This window comes from Pelodiscus sinensis, chromosome 2 (genome assembly GCF_052426305.1).
Source record: "Pelodiscus sinensis isolate ZL-2025 chromosome 2, ASM5242630v1, whole genome shotgun sequence".
In the NCBI taxonomy this organism is placed as follows: Eukaryota; Metazoa; Chordata; order Testudines; family Trionychidae; genus Pelodiscus; species Pelodiscus sinensis.
In genome coordinates this window covers 184,503,786-184,522,056 of record NC_143053.1, presented here as the reverse complement: position 1 = coordinate 184,522,056, position 18,271 = coordinate 184,503,786, and the positions used below count along the sequence as shown (strand labels likewise).

The 18,271-nt window shown below is 45.1% G+C and overlaps 1 protein-coding gene across 4 annotated transcripts in view; it reads right to left on the bottom strand.

The window, feature by feature from the left end:
• The window catches only part of ZNRF2 (zinc and ring finger 2), an 85,613-nt gene extending 80,003 nt beyond the window's left edge, over nt 1-5,610 (bottom strand). The window contains exons 1-2 of one of the 4 annotated variants that reach the window (XR_012901924.2): nt 4,608-5,190; nt 1,811-1,910 (exon numbers count right to left, since the gene is read on the bottom strand). Coding sequence is in view for 3 of the 4 variants with exons in the window: in XM_075921944.2 (XP_075778059.1) it covers nt 4,608-5,022 (415 nt within the window). In the remaining variant the exon portion in view is untranslated. Of the gene's footprint in view, nt 1-1,810; nt 1,911-4,607 lie in introns of all 4 variants that reach the window. The other 3 variants (XM_075921944.2, XM_075921945.2, XM_075921946.2) reach the window with 3 other exon arrangements.
• Nucleotides 5,611-18,271: the final 12,661 nt, after the last annotated feature.

Genomic DNA, 18,271 nt, shown 5'->3' with positions numbered 1-18,271 from the left:
CCAGAAAGTGTCTTATAAACTGGTGATCTACGGCAGAACTACTTGTCTGAGCCAAGCAACTGACTACTGTATTGAATTTTGTAAAAGAGTATAGCTAGAAAAGACACTAGGTTAATTGTATGTGAAAGTTGTTATGCCATCCACCAATATCTTCTATATATTTGAGAGAGCTTGAGAGTGAGTAACTTTGTTCATTCAAGAACTCCTAAACAGTAAGAGCTAGGACCACCAAATTCGGTATGCAGCTTCCTCTTATCATACCTTAAAGCAAGGTAAGGGTTTGGTTGTGCAGGGGGAGAGAGGGAGGGAGAAGGGGCTGAAAACCAAAAACATACAGAAAGGAAATGGAATCACAAGGTAAGTGAAAGGGGCTGGCTGGGTGCATGCCCCCTCCTGTCCAGGACAGCCCCAGCCCATAGCCTCCAGCCCCGCAAGCACCCCATTGGGCAGAGGAGGCTGATGCTCTCATCACCCCTTTGTACAGGAACTCTGCTAGCTGTTCCCTTTGTCAGCGTGAGTGGAAAACGCAACATTTTCTACATTCCTCAATCTGGTTGGGGGATCACAGAGGGCAGACGAACCCCCTCCCAGGCCCATCCCAGAGCAATGATTTAAATCAATAAAAAACAAAAAATAATTGAGTTAAAGGTCCAAGCAATGCCAGGTAAATCTAATAAAAATAGATATGTTGCAAAAAATATATAAATAGGAAAGTTTGAAATGTAAAGGTCTCTCTTTTAAAAAAAAAAAAAAAAGGAATGTTAGGATTAAACAGCCATTCATTTTCATATAAAAAAAGCAAAGCTACTTCAGACTGATTCACAGATTAAATATTGTGACCAGTAAAGCTGGTTACATCTTGCTTCTTGATGATCAAAAACCTAGTACCTGGGATGTAAAAGGTTAAATGTTATTCATCACCCTTATTAGGTGATACGTAGGGGTGCCAGTTAACTGATAACAATAACTAGTGGAGGCTGGAGCAGCACCCCACCTGCCATAGGCAGGAGGCTGCTTCAGCCTGGGCTTCTACAATTGTCTGGAGTAGCCCCTATCTGCAGTGGGCTTGGGCATCCTGCAGGCAGGGGCTGCTCTGGTCGACCAGAGCAGCCCCTACCTGTGATGTGCCCAGGCCCACTGCAGACAGGGCCCAGCTGGAGCATCCTCTACCTAATGCTGGGGGATGACAGGTGGCAGCTCCAAACCAGGCCCCCTGCTCAAGCCCCCTTTAACCGGTTAACCAATTAAATAGGATTTTACATGCCTAGTACCCATCAACTATTAGTCACCCTGCAAGGTGAAAGATTATTGAATTAGTGGAGGGCATATATTCTATAGCATCTTCATCAAATATTTAATATTCTGCATTTTAGTTTAACAGAGTCACAGATAAGAAAACATATGGTACTACTCTGCAATTATGTAAGTTATCCCCTGAAATTGTAACAAGAGGAAAATATGGTAGGTAACTGATCTAATTAAGGCTTTGATGCAAGTTTTAAGCAAGGAAACCTATTTTTGAGTGACACATTGGCAACTAAGTTTTAAATTCTTTTCTCTCACTAGACCCATGTCCAACCAGTTCTGAAGCAGTAGCCACTACAGTGGCTAGTGCCTAGCATGTTGGACACCACAGCACTAGACTATACAATATGCCAGAGCACAGTACCCTTTGATTGCAAAAGGAATTGCACACACCAGCTTTCATGATTATTACTCAGATAACACTGCAACCATCCTTGCATCAAAGCCCTGCTACTCTTAACTAACAGTTAATAAACATGCAACTCAGCACTATAGGAACACTTACACTTTTTTCCTTCTCAAGGGCAAATGCTCCTTGTTAAGGTAGGCTTGATGCTCTCCATTAGCATGTTCAATCACAGCACTAGGAGCAGCCAGTAGCGGACCTAGGAGATGACAGGACTGTCTTCAGGTCCACACACAAAAACACAATTGAACAGGAATCTGTTTGAAGGGGTATCTAATAGGCATGTTGATCACCCAAAAAGTGCCAAGAGTGGGGAAAAAAATCTTTATCTGACCTACCGTTCTTGAGTCTATGCCACTTATAGTGCAGGTTAAAAGTGTCAAAAGGAAAATCACAGACTGTTTATATTTACAGAACTACATTATCATGCTGCTGCAAATGCTCTAATTCATCACTATCAAAAATGAAAGTTCGTTCATACAGACGGGCACCTTACGCCAAAACTCACCCCAAAAATGAGGTTTCATTATTTTTAATTTAAAATTTACACAAGCTCTCACACATGTATTAAGCTCATCTAGACAATTATAACAGTTATCAAAAAGAATTAACACATTAAAGGACAGCCCTGTTATACCTTAATGTTTACTCATTTGAGCAGTAAACCTTTATAAGAATTGTAATTGAAAAGTCAACTCAAGAACCTTCCCTAAAAATTAAAAAAATACACCTGAAAGGGAGATGGTAGAATGCTTTTTGGTGAACACTATCTTTCATTTAAACAACTGTACAGACTTCTGTACAGGAAAAACTGCATAATTTTAGTTAATCTTTTCCAAACTATTTACAGAGCATTTACCTCCATTCTCAATAGATTTAATACTCTGCTTCTGTTCCTCTATTTTATCGCCTCCAGGAAACATACTGCAGTCTTTAAGAAAATACATTTTTTTAAGAGGTTGCTTTTAAATTTCTCCTCTCCATCTACACATTTTCTTCTTATGGAAAAATAAGCTAATTCCAAGAAACTTTCCATTACAACAACTTCTATTTTATTAGCCAACTTTCAATACAAACAATTCAGTGATTTAGAAACAGGAACAAGCTGCTACCACATTTTAATCAGTATCTAAAAACAGATTTCAGTCTGATTTAAAATAAACTGCATGAATACATGATCCAATTAAATCCTAATTATGTAAGTTGTAGGCAGGAGTATTTACACAGGCACAGATTACAGCTATTAGTCTAAAGAGGCAGGACAGAGGCCCTTTTTCCTTTTTATTGTGCTAACTACATTGCTGGGGGGGTTGTTTCATTATTAAATTCCTTCCTCTTTCAGGGGATAATTTTTTTAAACCTATGTGGTCAAGAATAGCAGCAGAAGCATGCATAGATAAAACAAACTTGGAGAACTAAAAGATGACTCCTGTCATCTGAAGTGGGTTGTGCCCATGAAAGCTCATGATACCATCCACATGTTTTGTTAGTCTTTAAAGCACTACCAGACTATTTGTTGTTTAAGTTTTTCCTTTTACAGACTAACTCAGTTACCCCTCTGAAGCTAAAAGAAAACTGTCCCTTTCACTAAACGATGATTCATTGTGGTACTCTCCAAAGTCAGGAACTACTCTCCCAAGTAAGAGCCAAAAGAGCTATAAGAAAACACTCACTTCACTGTATAACTCTGAAATGTATGAAAAGTTCAGAATGTAGAAGCATAGAACAGGAAATCAATCAGTACTTCAGCTGAGAAAGGTGCACTGAAATGAAAGTTGACAAGAATATATTGTTTTTTTAAACATGAGTGTAGTGACCTAGATTCAGACAGGGGATTTCCATGGAAAGAAAATAAGCGTAACACCCCTTTCTCTAGCCTCCCAAAAAACAAAACTCCCACACCACTACTGAATTGGCCCCAAGCCCCTTACTAGGGATGTAACTATATTAGAGCCTGCAGCAGGGGTCAGCAGCCAGCTCACCAGAAGCGGAGCAGGCATAAGTCGACTCCTGGCATGCACAGACTCCCGAACGTCAGCCCCACTCCCAGGCAACTGGCTGTGCTGCAAGCTCTGCAGTATAAGCTTTATACTGCAGAGCCCACAATATGTAACTACTAAGATTTTTATAAACAATTTTTTTTTTACATCCCTAATACTCACCCTCTCAACCCCACCAAAAATAGTGCTATCCCTTATGTCTTTCCCTAGATCATCACTGAGGAGTTAAAGACCTACTCTCACAGGTCCTGGGGACACGGCTACACCCCATAGGTTGAAGCTGTTTCCATATACAGGGCTTACAGTTTGGTTCAATGGCTTTCAACATCCCCACCGTACAAAATGCTCCGCACCCCTGCCTACCCCACCACAAGTTTGAGAGACTGTGTAAATACTTATGATCTCTCTGCATGGGGAAGGTCTGAGTGAGTCACAGTCTAGTCTGCCTCTCCCCCCCCCCATGCCATAGGTGAGGCTGGAATAATCCCTAATGTTACAGTTCTCCCCACTCCGGCAGAGGTAGCACGGGAGGTTGTAGACTCCCCCCCAATACACACACCCACACCCGGCCGGGGTAACCAGGAGGGCCGCAGTCGCCCCACACACACATCCCAGAAAAAGGTAGCATGGGATCCGCACTCCTCCTCACCACACACACCAGACAGTAGTGTCCCCCCCCACACACACACCAGACAGTAGTGTCCCCCCCCCCCACACACACACACACGCCGGGGCAGGGAGAGAGCAGGGGGACGCGGTCTCCCCTAACCCCCACTGCCCCCAGGGTAGGAAGAGAGCAGGGGGGCCGCTGTCTCGCCCCTCCCTCCCCCCCGGGGCAGGGGTGACACGGTGCGGGGCCCAATGTCAATGCCGGGGCCGCCCCGCGGGCACTTTACCTCCGAACAGGTGCGGCGAGAGGTGCGCGGGCAGCGAGCCGATCACCAGCCGAGGCCCGCCGTGTCCTCCGCCCCCTGCGGGCCGGCCCCGGCCGCCCTCCTCGGCCGCGCTGTTGACCGAGTCCTGCGAGCCGTAGGGGCCGCTGCTGTGGGGGATGCTGAACGCTGACTGGGCCGCCCTGGCCCCAGAGGCTGCCGCCGCGCCGAGGGACCTGCTCCGGGGCGCCGCCACGGGCGGAGCGGCCGCAGCTCCCGCCGCCGAGCCCCCGGGGGCGGCCTGAGGCGCGTATCGCCCGCTGGCCCCCGCCGAGCGCCCGCCGGTGCCGTTCGCGCCGCCGCTGCCGGAGGGCAAGTCCCCGCCCGAGTACGCCCGGGTGCGGCCGTTGGCGGCCGGGCCGCTCTGCTTGGCGCCCATAGTCCCGGCGCCCTGCGCCGCCGCCCTGAGGCGGCTCCGGGGGGAGCGGGCGGCCCCGGAGGCAGCGACTCCCCGAGGGGCGCGCGGAGAGGGGTGGGGAGGCGCGGTCCGGCCCGCGCTGGCTCGGTGCCGCCGGGATCCGGCTCAGCTGGTGCTCCCGGAGCGGCCGCTGCTCTCGGGTCTCGGGCGCCGGCATGAGCCGCTCGGGACGGCGCTGACTCCGGCCGCCGCCGCCACTGTCCGGGGGCCGAGCCCCGGCGCCGCCGCCATCCTCCGCCGCTCGCTCGCCCCGCCGTGCGTGGCTGTGCCGAGGGGCGGCCCCGCCCCTACTGTGTCGCCATCGTGGGGGCGGCACCGGCGGGGAGAGGGTGCGACGGGAGCCGCCCCCTCGCTAGGTGCAGCCCGGGGCGCCCCAAGCCCTGCCCCCAGCTACGAGCCACTGGCTGCTGCCGCTGCCTGGAAACCCCCCAGCACACCCGCTCTTCCCCCGCCCCCTGGCCCGGAGCCGCCCCCTAGGGGTAGGCTGGGTTGCGGGGTCAGGAGGGAAGCGTGGTTCCCCTCCCCCCTTCACCGCGAGGCAGAGAGGAGCAGGCCCTGGTCTCCCACTTGTGTGGCTCAGGGGCGGGAGTGAACCGGAACTGCCAGTGAATGCACCCGCAAGGGCTGCTGCAGAGCCCTCTAGGGACCCGGCGCACCTGTTACTGCTCCCCGACCCCAAGCAGGTGGCTGCAGCTCTAGCCGCTGCTGGAGGAGCAGAGCTCAGATTCTAGTGGGGCATACACGCAAACGCTGCTTTCAAAGGGGGTTGCAGCCGCGGCAGAAATAGGGCTGCTTCGGGGCCCCACCTAAGCCTCTTGGAAAGGCAATTAAACATTTTAAAGCTGTCTACTCACAGTTCATGGTTGCCCAAATTCTTGATAGTGGAAAGTTGTTGGGTTTTTGTTTGGTTTGGTTTGGTTTGGTTTGGTTTTCTTGGGGCTTTGTTTGGGTTTGTTTTTTTGAAGGCCCAGCTCCTGGAAACGTGAAATGAAGGGAGAAACTGATCTTTCGTTTTAAAGAAATGTTCCAACCTTACTTCTCTAGAGAAAAAAAACCTGAAAAAGAGATATGGCCCTTGAGCTTGGGGCATCACAAAAAACTAGGAAATCCACACATTAGTGGAGTTGCACAAGGATGAATTTAGGTCTTCATCTTTAAAATGTAATAATCCAGTTCTAGCACATGCCATAAAGGTGGGGGGAGAGTAACAAAGCACAGCTACGTGCATTAAAATCACTCTCAGTTGTATGCAGCACGGATAACTGCATTGGCAGCTGTGCACAGAAAACAGATGTATGTGTGTGTGTACATCCAGGGCTCTACCACCTAAAATGGAGTAGCTATGAATGAGTACTGTTATGTTACAAAGAAATTGTGTGGGCAGCTTCCATTCTTACTAGACAATTTGTACATGAATGAAAACCTTGCCTAAGATTAGTGAGCTTTCTATTGAAATGTGTAAAAGACATAATTACTCACTGTAGTTACCACAATACAGGCAGTCCCCGGGTTACGTACAAGATAGGGACTGTAGGTTTGTTCTTAAGTTGAATCTGTATGTAAGTCGGAACTGGTGTCCAGATTCAGCCGCTGCTGAAACTGATCAGTTTCAACAGTGGCTGAATCTGGACTCCAGTTCTGACTTACATACAGATTCAACTTAAGAACCCCAGGCATCCCCAAGTCAGCTGCTGCTGAAACTGATCAGCGGCTGATTCCAGGAAGCCCGGGGCAGGGGCTTCCTGCAGTCAGCCACTGGTCAGTTTCAGCAGCGGCTGACTTGGGGACGCCTGGGGCAGAGCAGCTGGGGTGCTGCTGGGTTGGTCCAGTAGAGCCGCCGCTCCTCAGCGCTACTGGACCAACCCAGCAGCACCCAAGCTGCTCTGCTCCAGGCGTCCTGATTCAGCCGCTGCTGAAACTGACCAGCAGTGGCTGAATCAGGACGCCTGGGGCAGAGCAGCTGGGGAGCTGCCGGGTTGGTCCAGTAGCGCCCAGAGCGGTGCTACGGGAACAACCAGCAGCGCCCCAGCTGCTGTACCACAGGCATCCGGAGCAAAGCCGCGGAGCACGGGGGTAGCGGGACAGCCCAGATGCGCCGTGGCTGTCCTGTTGCCCTCGGGCTCCGCGGCTTTGCTCTGCTTTGCTCCCCGTCTCCCTGGTCTGCAGACCAGGGGGACGGGGAGCAAAGCTGCGGAGCACACGGGCAGCGGACAGCCCAGACACGTCTGGGCTGTCCGCTGCCCGCGTGCTCCGCTGCTTTGCTTCCTCTCCCTGGTCTGCTGGAGACCAAGGAGACGGGCCCCATTTGTAACTGCGGATCCGACATAAGTCGGATCCGCGTAACTCGGGGACTGCCTGTATAGGCATAGCTGAGATTTATCTTGGAGTTTGGGTTTTAGAGAGAGGTTCATTTCATGTCTCAGAAGGCAGACTCCCCTCCAACTAATACCTAGTTTTTGCGTTAAAGTATTTGCGCAAGAAAGCGTCTACACTGGCATGTACTTTTGCGCAAGAGATGTGCTTTTGCGCAAAAGCATCTGCACCAGTGTAGATGCTCTCTTGCGCAAGAAAGCTCTGATGGCCATTTTAGCCATCGGGCTTTCTTGCACAAGAAATTAACGTTGCCTGTCTACACTGGCCTCTTGCACAAGAACAGTTGCGCAAGAGGGCTTATCCCTGATCAGGAGCATCAGAGTATTTGCGCAAGAAGCACTGATTTTATACATTAGAACGTCAGTGTTCTTGCACAAGTACTCGCAGCCAGTGTAGACAGATGGCAAGATTTTGCACAAAAGAGGAACAAGTTTTAGGTAATTTTATTTTGATGTCTGTAAAACTTGAAAATTTAAACAGCCACATTTTAACATAAAAATACATCATCAGTCATCTTTAGAAACAGGTTTATAGAGCACAACAAGATTCTTAGAAGACCTGTTTCCCATTCAAGATATAGATGTATCAACCGTAATTTAATTTTAATAGGATATAATGGTCCAGATTCTCATGAAAGAGTGGATTATCATTACCTGATTCACAAATATGGCTGCTACAACCACAACAAAAAACTCATAGGGGCCTAGGGACTACTGAGATTTACACAGGCTGGCCATGCTCCATAAAAGGGCTGTATGCCAACTGAGAATTATCAGAATAGCTGCTATATCTGCCCAGCCTTCAGTATGTGCTCTTCTGCGCCTGCCACTCCACCTGCATAGAGTGACAGGGCATGTTTGGCACAGAAACAGATTATACCAGTTTAGAGATTTCCCAGGCTGGGGAAATTTTAAACCCCTTAGTCTTTTATTCAGACAAATTTCCTAGTGACTAATGAAAGTTTAATATAAATGAGGACTGCCAAATTTGGCCCTATACATTGAACCTTTTGAGTAACTGATTCAATCTCCATCTGACAGATCACATCAGGGTGATCATATTTTAAAAATAAAAAGATGATGTGATTGAATATGTCATACATGGGATGTAGGAGTAGAATTCCTACAATCAATCACCCAGCACAAACTGTCTATATACATGAGCATGGCATATAATAGGGTACATCACTGTGAAGTTTTTCTATATAACAACCCAGGGCTCTCATCTTTTGGTAAATTCTCCAACATTGCAAATTTAAATAACTCCACACAGCTGCGTCCATATCAGTAATAGTAGTAGTGGAATAATTTGAAGTACTGCCAAAGATTATTCAACTGAATTTTCTAATGTTCTTAAAACTTAAATTTTCTAAACAAAATATTACACCTGTGCTGACAACTTTTATACTGTTTGTGGCTGTGAATAGAAGCAAATAAGATTTTTAAACCTATGTTAGCATGCCTTGGGAAATCACATCTTTCTTAGTTAAACTGTTAAAGTCAATGGGGTTGGGGGTGGTCACATTAGAGTAAGTTAAGCCTTAGTGGTTTTGTGAGTTTTCTATTCACACATAACTGAACACCCTTTCCCACCCCTCCTCCAAGGCCCTGCCTATGCTTCTGCCCTTTTTCTGATGCCCTGCTCCCACTCACCCCACAGCCCCTCACCACTCTGTCACTTGCTCTCCCCACTCTGACTCACTCTTTTTCACTGGGCTGCCTCCGGTCTGTGGTGCAGGAGGGGTGAGAGCTCTGACTGAGGGTGCAAAGTCTGGGATAGGGCCATAAATGAGGAGTTTGGGGTACAGGATGGGGCTCTGAGCTGGGGGGGAGAACCAAGGAGTTTGGCGCATGGAAGGGTGGTCCAGTCTGAAGCAGGGGGTTGAGGCATGGGAAGAGATAGGGGCTCTGGGCTGGGGGGAGAACCAAGGAGTTTGGCGCATGGAAGGGTGCTCCAGGCTGAAGCAGGGGATTGAGGCATGGGAAGAGATAGGGGCTCTGGGCTGGGGGTGCAGGTTAGGGAGTGGGATCTGAAATGAGGGATTTCATATACAGAAGGGAAGGGGGTTGGAGTGCAGGGGGAGAGTGAGAACTCCGGCTGAGTGTATGGGCTCTGGGGTGGGACTGGGGATGAGGAATTTGGGCTGCAGGATGGTGCTCTGGGCTGAGATCGAGGGTTTCAGAGGGCAGGGGTTGGGGCACACGGGGATTAGGGGTGCAGGCAGTGCTTACCTCAGGAAGCACTGGTATGTCTCCATGTAGCTCCTATGTGGAGGTGTGGCCAGGCAGCTCTGGGTGTGTCTACACTGCACCGTTATTTCGAGATAACTAGTGTCATTTCGAAATAACAATGCAAACGTCTATACAGCCATTCTGTTATTTTGAAATAATGGACAGCTTATTCCGAAATCTATAAACCCCATTCCACAATGAATAACGCCTATTCCAAAATAGCTATTTCAAAATAAGGTGTGTATAGATGCTCCACTGCTGCTATTTCAAAATAGCCCCATCCCAGGACCATTCTAAGTTATTCCTCCCCAGTGCCTCCTGGGGCTCTAAATCAAGATAGCACGTCTACATTAGGGAAACCTGCCTCGGACTAATTTTGAGGTTTCCCTACGGTGTAGACATGCTCTTTTGAAATAAGCTATTTCAGAATAACTATTCTGGAATAGCTTATTTTGAAATAAGTGTTCAGTGTAGACACACCCTTTGTGTGCTGCCCCATCTGTAGGCACTGCCCCTGCAGCTCTCTTTGACCAATGGGAGCTACAGAGGCAAAACTTGGGGTGGGAGCAGTGTGCAGAACCTCCTGCCTGCCCCTACCTATGCCTAGGAATTAGAGGAAAGACATGGTGGCTGCTTCTCAGGAGCCACACAGCACAGAGACTAGCAGTGAGACTGGCAGCACCACTATATAGCAGCACTAAGCAGACAACAGCCCAGTCAGCACTGCTGATCAGAGCCACAGGATACCTGGTCACCCTACTAGCCCTGCTCATTGTAGGTCTGGATAACGCTGTAGTACAAGTGCTCACCTCTAGTTCACACATACCTAGTATCAGTACAGCTGCTAGAACAACAATGGAGAATTTCTTAAAATGCTCAGTGGAACACCATATTTTCAGAAATTCTCCTACTGTTGATCTAGCAGCTGAGCATTCATTGTTGATAGGAACATAGATATGGGACTCAAGTGTATTCTGTTCAATTCAGATTTAAACAATATAACTCATACAAAAGTTTAAGGTGCCCCAACAATTAATTTGATGGACAATCACAGAATAACCACCCAGCAGTGTAAAATTAGTCAAGCACGGGAAACAATTTCATCTCAGCCAGTAAGTAAATCAGCTGTCCTCAATTCATGGCCACTTGTAGCCCAGTCACCATACAGCGGTGGCCTATGTGGCAGCATCAGGGCCATACAGGTAGTATATGAATATTGTTTAAATACGGCCCACATAGTACATGTGAAGCTGCATATGAGGGACACAGTGGTAAATAGGTTGAGAATCACTGCAATAAATCAAAGCAGCAGAAAAGCCCCTGATAGCCTCCCAGGGACTTCCCCACCAACCCAGTCAAATAAATGGCTAAATTTAAAAGATATTGCTGAGAGTGGAAAGTCATCACATTAAAATAAATACATTAAAGTGAGACTTCTAAACTAACATTTCCACTCACTAACTGGAAGTCATGTAAAGACAAATATTTACACTATGTCTTCACTGTCCCTACCCATTCATTCACTCAACCACTGCAAAGATACTTTTATTAAAATCTATAATGTACTGTACAAACTATGGAAAGTGATTAGTATTCAGAGTAAAAAGGTGCACATTTGGAGCCTGATCTTAAAGTCATTATACAGTCAAAATTCCTATTGATTTCAAAGACTGTAATATGTATGTTTATGTATACAAAATAGCCTCACATGGTGAGTGTCACTGTTATCCTTATAAAAACATGTCCAAGGAAATGTAATTATAATTAAATAAGCACCCAATCTGAAAAAAAAATTTGTTCCTCCAGTCAGGATAGCCAAAAGTCTGACTTGGACAGGTTGTACTTATTGCTCTGTGTGTGATCTGCTTACTTGCATGTCAGTCCCGGCTGGACTCATAATCCCAACAAAAATGAAAATTAAAACATCTCTCATACCCAATTTTCCTGTAAATGGCACTGACAATAGGTGTCTTCTGGGGAGAGAACACACATAATTAGGCACATATACTTTCCAAGAAGTGCTATATCTGAGGAAGCAGAGCTAGCAGAGAAATTTAGCTAGGCAGTGAGCCAGACAGAAAACTCACCCACTTCTGTTAGTCTGTCATGTTTACAAGGAGACTAAAGCAAGAAGCAAGTTTTCATTTTTGTCCTAATATATCTGACTTTGGGCTAATCAATCTGCCCAGAGTTTTATGTTTGGCTTAGATATGATCAGCAGTTCATCCTTAAATGAATGACACAAAACATACAAACAACACAACTTACATTTTAAAAGTAACTAAACTGGGGCTCCTGGCAAAATTGTAACAGCCATATTTTCAGTCAGATACCAAATTAGAAAACCAGGTTGTCATTGGAAGAGGTACCTTTACAAATTAGCTTTAGCCTGCAAGACCTTTTCCTCATATAGCAACTTTATATTGTTGTAAATGTTAGACATTTATGGAAATACAGATAGCACCAGACAATCATTACTCCTTGGCTATTGAAAATGGGAGATTTAAGTGTTCAGTTGCCTGGAGAAAGAAGCAAAACAGGACAGATGCTTCCTTCTAAAATAAGAAATGTAAGATATTCACAAGTTACATGTTAACAGCTAATATTGAACCATCAGGTTGGCCAGATGGCTTTAAGATCTGTTCATATCTATACTCCAATGAAAAAGCTCCCATATCATACCCATGCCAATTCCACCACATGTGCCACACATACTCATCTTAGTTTTGAGTTTTCTGCTATTCAGATTCTTATATCTGTCTCCAGCTGGCAATTGATATTTTAATTACATCATGCAAATTAGCATTTCAAACATTATTGGCATGTCTATATTTCAGGTACAAAAGAGAGGACTATGCAGCATTTTAAAGACTAACAAGATGGCTTATTAGGTGATGAGGTTTCGTGGGCCAGACCCACTTCCTCAGATCAAATTCTGGAAGAGAATTGGCATGACCATATATACCAAAGGAATACAATGAAAAAAAGTGTATTCCTTTTGTATACATGGGCATGCCAATTCTCTTCCAGAATTTGATCTGAGGAAGTGGGTCTGGCCCACGAAAGCTCATCACCTAATAAACCATCTTGTTAGTCTTTAAAGTGCTGCGTAGTCCTCTCTTTTGTTTCAGCAAGATCAGACTCACACAGCTACATCTCTATTACTATATTTCAGATAGTTTGACATACCATATGGACACCAGCTAAAACACAAAATGTTCTGATTACAGAATATCATTAATTCATACATTTTTGCAAATGCATCTATTGTTATCTGGTATGAACCAAATTCACATTGCTTCAGGTAGTGCTCAGAATACTCTAGAGATTGTACAAGAATAAGTGTATATCAGAATCCCAGCCTCAAGTACTTTACAATCTAACAAGACAAATAGACAAATGAAGGTAAGCAATCAAAGTGGTGATTGGCCAAATCTCGATAATATGCATTTGTTTTAACAACTCTAAGGCAATCCAATAGCTTGGATTAACAACAGAGATGAACTTTACTATCTATCTATGATTGGTCCTAATCCTGCAAAGATTTGTGAATGTGCTTCACTTCACACAGTGTGAACAGTTTTAAAAATTATAAAGCTAAGCATGTGCTTAAGTCCTTGCAGGACTGGCTCTTAAGAGATTCATTCTGGAAATGTATGGATACTGATATTTATAGTATAAAATGTACCCTCTTTTCATGGAAACATGAGTTATATTCTGTCAGTCATTGGCTGTCTACACCCTGCATCATGTTAACAGAATATATTGTACTTTATACTTTGACTATCCCAACTTAAGAATTTTGAATACAGAAAAAAACAACATATAAAAATAAAATCACCATTTGGGGCTATATGTCTTACTCAGCCTTTTCCCCCTGTTGTTATTATGTCCAGTAACAAGTATTTTAGAGTGGATTCTCTTAAGAAATGTCTACTTTTCTCTGTGCAGATGCTGTAATTTAGTAATATTTTAAGAAATATTGTAAAAATGTGTTATAAAATAATGTGGTGATCATTTATTTGTACAAAATATACAAATTATTTGCATCATAAACCCAGACCCCCAGAATGTTAGGCATTATTAGATATGCATTTGTTATTTTATCTCATAAGTATTTTGTTGCTGATCCTTCCCCTTAAATCATGGTTGAGTTAAATTTGTTCCCCATTTGCTCTATAACTAGGATTTACCCACAGATCACATTACACAGTACATCACTTCTTCCTCCCTCTTACACTTGTTTGCAGTTTGGCTGCATCTATGCTGCCTTCCTTCCTACCTATATATTGTTACCCTATATACAGATACATTCTCTCTATATATTTTGTATATTTGTGTGTTGTCTGTCTGTGAGTCCATCTGTGTGTCTGTGTGTTTAAGAGCTAGGATCATCACATTTGGTAGGCAGCTTTCTCTTATCCTGTCTTAAAGCAAGGTCAAGATTTGTTTGTGCCAGGAAAATGGATATGCCTGGAATTTGATTGGTTTCCATAAGATGGAAAGTGAAGTGGCTGAGTGAAGTCACCACTGAGGGCAGTAAGTGCAGGGGACAGCTTCACTGCAGAGTGAATACTTGGGGCAGCTACACCACCAAGGGAGTGGCCAGCTGGGGACAGGGCTCACCATATTACCTGTCACTGGCTCAGGTAAGTGGCCCTCCTAACCCAAACCTCCACCTGCTGCCCTTAGCCATAGCGCTAGACTGAGGGCAGCGGGGAAGCCCCGCTGGACCCAGCTCCACTGGGGCTGACCAGTGCAACTCTAGCCTCTGCTAAAGGAGCCACAACCCACCCCTACCCCCTGCAACACCGGACCACACAGTGAGACCGCAGACAGCTGGCCTGCATGGCCCACCCCTCCTTTCACCCCGACTACCCCGTGGGCTGAACCCAGGGAGCATCAGCAAGAGGCCTGTGCCCCCTCTGCCCCTGGACTAGACCCAGGCAACACCAGGTAAGTCTTCTTTGATGGTAGAATAGAAGACAAGCAATGGATCAAACTATGGCCTGGTCTACATTTGACGTTTTTACAGTACAAATTTCTCTATCGTAGAAAAGGCCTAAAAATACAAATCTCTGCTTTGAAGATCATGCCCCATTTACTTAAACAGCTGTAAACTATATTTGCTCTTTCCTGCGTGTGTTTTCAGATCCGGACTTGACAACATCTAGCAATCCTTGCTAAGTGCTGGGTTTTTAACAACCTAACTCTCCCCGGTTGCTAAGGAATGAGATAGTGGTATTGGGCCAAAATAAAATCTTGCAAAACATCTTGCCTTGTCTTACAAGTTACAGGGCACCAGGCCACAAACCCTTCACTCACCTTAGTGAGTCGATGCTCCCATTGGCGTCAGTGGGATTTCCTGGCTGAATGACTGTACGCTATTATGAGTACAGCTAGGGTTTGTAGTCTGGCCCAAAAAGCGTATTACTGAATTCAATCACAATCTTGGGAAGCGTTCAAGCTGGATGCAGACAGTTTCAAATCAGGCACAAGATCTCTCTTACAAAATGTGAGCTGCTAATTTCTTGAATGCTACATACCTCTTACATTATCGACAGGGGCAAGTTGCTACTTGAAAGCTAATGAAAAAATAACACTATGGAGCAGTAAAAAAAGGGAACGAGATGGAGAATCCCCAGGAGGTGGGAGATCTACAGCACTCAGCTTGCCAAGTACAACATGTACTCTCTCAGTTATAGCATTATCTGCCAATTATTACCCTAATCCTACTTCACTGAGTCCACGAGAGAGACGCGCCTTGCTTCCTTGTATTTTCTCAACATATTTGCTAACATTTTTAATCAATGGTTTTGAGTATTAGACGTTCAATGCTTGTACAGCCTGCTGCTTACAGTCTGCTACTGATTAGCCTAGGCCTCAGAGACACAAAAACAGGAGATTGCTGCTCACGTGGCTTTTTAACTACAGCAGCTTGTGCAATAACGGCTTCAGGAGGCAGAAGTCCACACACCAGTGCAGTAACCACCTTGAAATGTAATGAGAGCAAAGTGTAATAGTTGTGTGCACAAGGGTTCTTCTTCTTGATGAACTGTTTATGGTGAGCTAAAAGTGGAGCAACAAAAGACACGCAGCAAGATTTTCTTAACAGAGGCCTGGACTGTTGCAAGCCCTGAATAAGAGCTGTGCTGCCCCATACAAGGAGCGCCAGGATGCTCAGATGGCCTCAGCTTTTAGGCTGGCATAAAATGTTCCTTTGGAGACACCAACTCTGATCTACTGGCTGGTGTATGAGGGTAGTGAAGGGGGCAGGCTATGGGAAACCAGCACAATGACTCTGTCTCCATCCCACCCCAACCTGTCCCTTCCCAACATCTCATCTTCTTTGGGTAACAGGAATAAGCAGTTCCTGTGCTTTCCAGAGTATCACCCACACAAGGGGTAGGTCATGCTGATTCCTGTACTTTTCCACAGCAGCGCAGGGGCCAGGCATAATTTGTCCCATGCCACAATGATTACATTTCTTACGTCACATGTTTTAAAGGAGGGCTGGAGTTCAAATCGGCAGTGAAACCATTTTAGAAGTCAAGGACACGTCTTGCTGGGCAGTTCAAACTGTTTGTCGTCATCTCCAGAAAGGGTCATGCAAACTAATCAAAACACATTCAAGTAGAATAAGTCTTGCACCTTAAAGACTAAGGGTGCGTCTCCACTGCACCGTTATTTTGAGATAGCTAGCGTTATTTCGAAACAACAATGCTAGCATCTACACAGCCATTCTGTTTTTTTGAAATAATTTCAAAATAACAGATGGCTTATTCTGAAATCTGTAAACTTCATTCTACGAGGAATAACACTTATTCCAAAATAGCTATTTCGAAATAAGGCATGTGTAGATGCTCCACTGTGCTATTTCAAAATAGCCCCTCGCCAGGGCTATTCTAAGTTATTCCTCCCCAGTGTCTCCTGGGGTTCTAGTAATTCCAAAATAGCTTATTTTGAGATAGCACGTCTACATTAGGGAAGCTGCCTCGGACTAATTTTGAGGCTTCCCTGCAGTGTGGACATGCTCTTTTGAAATAAACTATTTTGGAATAACTATTCCGAAATAGCTTATTTCGAAATAAACATGTAGGCTACGTCTACATTGGCCCCTTTTCCGGAAGGGGCATGGTAATTTTTGAAATCGCAATAGGGAAATGCGCGGGGGATTTAAATATCCCCCGCGGCATTTAAATAAAAATGTCCGCCGCTTTTTTCCGGCTTTTAGAAAAGCCGGAAAAGAGCGTCTACACTGGCCCCGATCCTCCGGAAAAAAAGCCCTTTTCCAGAGGATCTTATTCCTACTTTGAATAAGATCCTTTGAAGTAGGAATAAGATCCTCCGGAAAAGGGCTTTTTTTCCGGAGGATCGGGGCCAGTGTAGACGCTCTTTTCCGGCTTTTCTAAAAGCCGGAAAAAAGCGGCGGACATTTTTATTTAAATGCCGCGGGGGATATTTAAATCCCCCGCGCATTTCCCTATTGCGATTTCAAAAATTACCATGCCCCTTCCGGAAAAGGGGCCAATGTAGACGAGCCCGTAGTGTAGACGTACCCTAACAGATTTACTTTGGCATAAGTTTTCATGGACAAAAACCCATTTTGCCAGAAGCTTATGCCCAAATAAAACTGTTAGTCTTTAAGGTGTCACAGGACTCCTCATTGTTGTTGTAGATACAGACTAACATGGCTACCCGTAGATACTACTTTCAACAGTGTGTTTACCTTTTGTTGTAACAAAACACTTCCAGATACACAGAGAATAGTTTACAATACATGAATGCCCTGTGGACATATTGAGATCATTAGCCCTTTAATTACTGGATTAAACGACCATGTAAAGCACATATAGCACATTACCCTGATAAGAGTAGTCATTATAGTTTGAATATGGAGATTTTTTGATCCTCCTGTGTCTCTGCATAGACTTGCACACATGATTTTTACTCAAGAGTCATGGTGGATGCTGTTCTCACTAAAAATAACAAAATCACCAGGCTGGATTGCTGTTCTCATTATGGTTATATCAATCATCCAGATCAAGGAAATATCAAAAATACATATTCTGTTTAGAAAAGGAGAGTGAAGAAAGGATTTGGGTACTGGTTTGTGCTGCAGGAGATGAGGGAGACTACTGTTCTGATTCAGCATGGCAATTTTCCTTTGTTATGAAAGAAAAACATACAGAAGAATGCAATATCATAAACGAGTTGATAGTGACATCTAGTGATAAAAAATTGCACTTACTCAATGCTGAAGAATGCATATTTGTGTATTTTGTTTTTAGTCTTAAAGAACCAACATTCATTATAGAGCTTTGAAGAACAAAAGGAATTAGATGAGAAAATATGGTTGCTTTTTCATCTGTCCTATAATTTCAGTAGGTGGGAATTGAAAAAAAAAAACAAAAACAAAAAAAACCCAAAAAGAAATCAGAGGAAGAACAGTTTTTGATTGTCTTTCTACGCATGACTACCATGCACACATCCCTCCATGTCATGTCAGCACTCCATAAATCATAATAATACAGTAAAACTCCATTGGTCCAGCACTCCTGATGGTCCAGCACCATCAGGAACCCGGAAGTGCTCGGGGCAGCCGG